Source organism: Rutilus rutilus (genome assembly GCF_951802725.1).
Source record: "Rutilus rutilus genome assembly, chromosome: 25".
Classification (NCBI taxonomy): domain Eukaryota; kingdom Metazoa; phylum Chordata; class Actinopteri; order Cypriniformes; family Leuciscidae; genus Rutilus; species Rutilus rutilus.
The window spans coordinates 1,028,909-1,034,908 of record NC_140229.1 but is presented as its reverse complement, the minus strand read 5'-3'; the positions used below and the strand labels follow the sequence as shown (position 1 = coordinate 1,034,908).

The following is a 6,000-nucleotide window of genomic DNA, read 5'->3' as shown; positions in this document are numbered from 1 at the left end:
ATTATGCAATATATTCCTGTAAATACATTTTAAAAATACATACACTGCTGGTCAAAAGTTGGTAATAATTAAAAAAAATTGTAATCTGAAAGAGTCTCTGCTCACCGAGGTTGCATTTATTTGATAAAAATACAGTAAAAACTGTATTATTCTAATGTAAATCAACTGTTTTCTATGTGAATATATAGTAAAGTGTAATTTATTCCTGTGATCAAAGCTGAGTTTTCAGCATCATTACTCCAGTCTTCAGTGTCACATGATCCTTCACAAATCACTCTAATATGATGATTTGATGATCAAGAAACATTTATGATTATTATCAATGTTGAAAAGTTCATATTTTTGTGGAAACTGTAATTGGCGTAAATAAGAATAACTTTTATTCATCAAGCTTACATCAAATTGATCAAAAGTGACAGTAAATACATTTATGATGTTACAAAAGATTCTGTTTCAAATAAAAGCTGTTCTTTTGAACTTTCTATTCATCAAAGAATCCTGAAAAATAAAATGTATCACAGTTTCCACACAAATATGAACTGTTTTCAACACTGATAATAATCATAAATGTTTCTTGTGCAGCAAATCATCATACATTAGAAGTATAATTGATGGCGTATCAGCATCTCCCAACACCTTTTGAGCAAGGAAGTGAAATTTTCCAGGTCTGCATAATCCCTATTAAAATTCCCTGATATTTTGATGATTTCCGTGACGGACTCATAGTTCAGGTTCGGGTCTTTCTTCTCCTCTGATGAACGCCAGTGCTTTCTGATGGCCGTAGGAGGAGCTGGGAAGAGCCGATGGGAGCTGTTGGGAATGTCGGTCCAGAGAGTGATAGAAGGAGGGAGAGAGGGATCGGTTAAAGTGCAGCGGGGAGCTGGCGGTCCGAGGAGTACGGGTGAGCGAAGACGAGGAGGAGGAAGACAGATGCGACCGGCTCCCGTATCCGTACGCCGCGCTGCTAAGGAGAAACTCGCGCGAGCCGTACGCCGGAGGAGTCGGTCCGCGAGACGACGGGCCTCGGAAATCATGCGGAAGGCTTCGTCTGCTGGGAATGTCATAGATCCCGGAGTTCGGAGCGAGAGCGAGAGGTTTGTCCTTCTCGTCAGGTTCCCGGCGCTCCTGAATGGAGCTCATTAGCGGTTTAGCGAGGCTGTCGTAGCAGACGGGCGACGGCTCGCGGTGTTGAGGCGAATGCCGGCTAATATTCATGAACACCGGGCTGCAGTTGCATCCGGGACCTCGGGGGAGACTCGAATCCATGGGAAGGAATGGCGTCTGGGATCCGAGGCGCTCGACGGGACGCAGAAGACTGTCGTAGGACAGACTCCCGGATCGGCTAATGAGGACGCTAGCGCTCGGATGTGGACCTGGAGTTTCGGCTACGCGACGGTGGGAGTGTTTCAGACTCAGCGACCGGGAATTCAGAGTCAGAGAGTTTCCGGGATTCTCCGACTGAAGGAGACTGGGATCGGACGCATGCTCCTGCGGGACCAGCGGGGAAATCCTCGTCCCGATCTACAGGGACAGACAAAGGAACATCATTTAAAATCTTTTTTTTTTATTCTGCCGTTTGATCATACATGAGTGTTGTGTTAGTGGTGTTACGGGTTTCTATTAATGCCTCATTGTATTCTGGTTTTATCTGTGACGGTTGTAATGATATAGAATTTGAATGTGATTTTATGATTATTTTGCTTTGTCCCATGTACAGCACTGTGGTCAACTGTTGTTGTATTAATATGTATATAGTAAAAAATGTTTTCAGATATTTATTCTAGACAAGGTATCTTAGAAGGCAAATTTATTTCCAGAAAGTCGTCCTGTTATGTCTATAATGGAAGTTTTAGGGCTGGGGGATATGATGATATATAACGATTTACGATTTATATGTATCTATAATGTGTCTATGGTGTTGTCTAGCACATACATCAGTGCCGCTGTGACTCTAACGCTAGCCTGAGCGAGCAACACAGTTAAGAGATTTAAACTTTGATTAGTTTCGTTGATTTAAGAGATTTAAATATCGGTCGGTTTTGTTCATTTAAAGGGCTGGTTGATTATGATTTGACTTTTCTAACTTTAGTTAGTGTGTAATGTTGCTGTTTGAGCATAAACAACATCTGCAAAGTTACAACGCTCAAAGTTCAAAGCAAAGGGAGATATTTGCTTTTACAGAAATGGCTTTTTAAGGACTACAACAAACGGCTGGTAGAGACTACACCACATTCCTCCCAGGTTAGTGACATCACCAACCCTAGAATTTACATAAACCCCGCCCCCGGGAACATGCAGTCCATGTTGAGTAGAGTTAGAGTTGTTGTAGTCGAGTACATTTGTGAGTCAGCTCAAACTGTAGCATCCGTCTTTTCACATGCAATAGAAAGTCACTCTGTGTGCATCTCACAACAGTTCCTATACGAGCGATTTATAGATTATCATGACAGAATATGCTAATTGAAGATAGTTAACTCTACATCAGCAACATAAATTTATCAACTAACCATTCAGGAACGTCCTGTTGCTTCTACATGTTGTCACTTCTTCTTGAGTCTGTCCATCATTGTCTGACTCCATTTAAACATAAAAGACAGAACAGTTTCTGTCATTTTAGTGTGTGTCTGTGTGAGGTAATCAAAGCAGCTAACACACAAGCTCTTGAAACCCCGCCCTCTGTGTCGGGAGCAGCAGCTCATTTGCATTTAAAGGGACACACAGAAAACGGTGCGTTTTTGCTCACCCTCAAAAAGTGACAAATTTAACATGCTAGATAAAAATATCTGTGGGGTATTTTGAGCTAAAACTTCACATACACACTTCATCAGAGATTTATTTTACATTTTGTGAAAAGGGCATTATACCACCCCTTTAAGATATTTAAATATCGGTCGGTTTTGTTCTGTTAAGAGATTTAAATATCGGATGATTTTGTTTCGTTAAGAGATTTAAATTTTGTTTCGTTAAGAGATTTAAATATCGGTCGGTTTTGTTCCGTTTAGAGATTTAAATATCGGTCGTTTTTGTTCCGTTAAGAGATTTAAATATAGGATGATTTTGTTTCGTCAAGAGATTTAAATATCGGTCGGTTTTGTTCTGTTAAGAGATTTAAATATCGGTCGTTTTTGTTCTGTTAAGAGATTTAAATATCGGTCGTTTTTGTTCCGTTAAGAGATTTAAATGTCGGTTGGTTTTGTTTCATTAAGAGATTTAAATAATCGGTCGGTTTTGTTCTGTTAAGAGATTTAAATATCGGTCTTTTTTGTTCTGTTAAGAGATTTAAATATCGGTAGGTTTTGTTTCGTCAAGAGATTTAAATATCGGTCGTTTTTGTTCCATTAAGAGATTTAAATAATCGGTCGGTTTTGTTCATTTAAGAGATTTAAATATCGGTCGGTTTTGTTCCGTTAAGAGATTTAAATATAGGATGATTTTGTTTCGTCAAGAGATTTAAATATCGGTCGTTTTTGTTCCGTTAAGAGATTTAAATATCGGTCGTTTTTGTTCCGTTAAGAGATTTAAATATCGGTCGGTTTTGTTCATTTAAGAGATTTAAATATCGGTCGTTTTTGTTCCGTTAAGAGATTTAAATATCGGTCGGTTTTGTTCATTTAAGAGATTTAAATGTCGGTCGGTTTTGTTCCGTTAAGAGATTTAAATATCGGATGATTTTGTTTCGTTAAGAGATTTAAATGTCGGTCTGTTTTGTTCCGTTAAGAGATTTAAATATCGGTCGTTTTTGTTTCGTCAAGAGATTTAAATATCGGTCGTTTTTGTTCCGTTAAGAGATTTAAATATCGGTCGTTTTTGTTCCGTTAAGAGATTTAAATATCGGTCGGTTTTGTTCATTTAAGAGATTTAAATATCGGTCGTTTTTGTTCCGTTAAGAGATTTAAATATCGGTCGGTTTTGTTCATTTAAGAGATTTAAATGTCGGTCGGTTTTGTTCCGTTAAGAGATTTAAATATCGGATGATTTTGTTTCGTTAAGAGATTTAAATGTCGGTCTGTTTTGTTCCGTTAAGAGATTTAAATATCGGTCGTTTTTGTTCCGTTAAGAGATTTAAATATCGGATGATTTTGTTTCGTTAAGAGATTTAAATGTCGGTCTGTTTTGTTCCGTTAAGAGATTTAAATATCGGTCGGTTTTGTTCATTTAAGAGATTTAAATATCGGTCGGTTTTGTTCATTTAAGAGATTTAAATGTCGGTCGGTTTGGTTCTGTTAAGAGATTTAAATATCGGATGATTTTGTTCCGTTAAGAGATTTAAATATCGGTCGTTTTTGTTCCGTTAAGAGATTTAAATATCGGATGATTTTGTTCCGTTAAGAGATTTAAATATTGGTCGGTTTTGTTCCGTTAAGAGATTTAAATATAGGATGATTTTGTTTCGTCAAGAGATTTAAATAATCGGTCGGTTTTGTTTCCGTTAAGAGATTTAAATGTCAGTCGGTTCTATTAAGAATTTTTAATGTCGACCGGTTTTGATATATAAAGAGATTTAAATTTAAAAAAGAGCTTCTCGTCCTCCCTGCCAATCCATCTCTACAGCACGACTTCACTATCCAGCTAGACTCAGCATCAAGGTCAGAAATCTTGGAGTGATATTTGATGACCAGCTGACCTTCACAGACCACATTTCAAAGACAGCTCGATCATGCAGGTTTGCATTGCACAACATCAGGAAGATCACGCCTTTACTAACTGAGCATGCAACACAACTCCTCGTCCAGGCCCTGGTCATCTCTAGGCTTGACTATTGCAATGCTCTTGCAATACTACTGCAAATTCCCTTTTCCTTTAATCCTCCGTTGTCTGGCTTATGCCATTGAGCAATGCCTGAACTTTGTATTTTGAGCACTTATCGCATTGTTTTTGCCTCTTCAAGATTGAATCGCTTGCTTTTAGTCCTTTGTAAGTCGCTTTGGACAAAGGCGTCTGCTAAATGACTAAATGTAAATGTTGGTTTTGTTCTAGGTGAGAGTAAGCTGATCGGTTGTCACAGATGAAAAGTCAGCAAAGGTCTGATGCTTGCTCGGACACACTCTAAAAGTAATTAAGGCATTTAGATAATGGTCGTTGTGATATAAGCGAGAGTGAACAATACTCAAAAAGCATCAATGAAGATATAAATATTTAAATAGCCAGATGTCAAAGAGACTGATGTGAGTATAACATTTTCTAAATTAAACTAGCAGCCATCTAAGCGAAGATACTGAGAAATATAGGCAACGGCTTTCATTTTAATTAGTAGCATCTCTGATTTCAAGCAGAATTGCTATATTGATATAGCATTCCTTACTGTGGTTGAAACTGACTTTTTGATGAGCAGTTTGAACAGTCTCACCTGATCTCTGGGAACTTGGTAGAGCACTTTGGTGGGCGACTCTGAAGTCTGAAGTGGGATTATTTTGTGTCCTGAAGGCATTACGGCTCTGGACTGGAGCAAACTCTCTGTTATAAAGCACAATGAGAGGACATGAACACATTTAGTGCAGAAACATGATTGTGCTCAACGCTTCCACACGTCCACACACCTTCCAGAGCTGCCAGATGGTTCTTGAGCAGGACGGGGTCTGGTTTAGGGGGCAGTGGAGGTGGACTGCTCAAACTTTTACTGTCTGGATCATCTACTTCTTCCAGAGACTGAAACAAACACATCAAAATACATTATACAGATACTGTACCAGCAGTGACGAAAAAATCACACTCTCACTGTCTAAATGTCATAATCATTTGTTAACAAACAAGTGTTCATCACTTTAATGAGCTCTGCCTTAAATTATTACATTGTTTAAATTAGTATATTTTTTGCTAACTGTGATTTTGTATATGTACATTTCTGAAATACATAACTAGCTCTGATATCAGATCACTGTAAGCTGTAATGTGTGGACTCATGCACTTTCTGTAAAGCTGCTTTGAAACGATGTGTATTGTGAAAGCACTATTAATAATATCATTGATTTGATTGTAGGGAAAGCTACTTTGAAACCTTTC

At 38.2% G+C, this 6,000-nt stretch overlaps 1 protein-coding gene across 1 annotated transcript in view; it reads right to left on the bottom strand.

Moving 5' to 3' along the window:
- The window catches only part of zdhhc8a (zDHHC palmitoyltransferase 8a), a 30,985-nt gene continuing 24,985 nt past the window's right edge, over positions 1-6,000 (bottom strand). The window contains exons 8-10 of the mRNA XM_084400038.1: positions 5,538-5,646; positions 5,348-5,454; positions 1-1,521 (exon numbers count right to left, since the gene is read on the bottom strand). Coding sequence (XP_084256164.1) covers positions 721-1,521; positions 5,348-5,454; positions 5,538-5,646 — 1,017 coding nt within the window. The 3' untranslated portion in view covers positions 1-720. The remainder of the gene's footprint in view (positions 1,522-5,347; positions 5,455-5,537; positions 5,647-6,000) is intronic.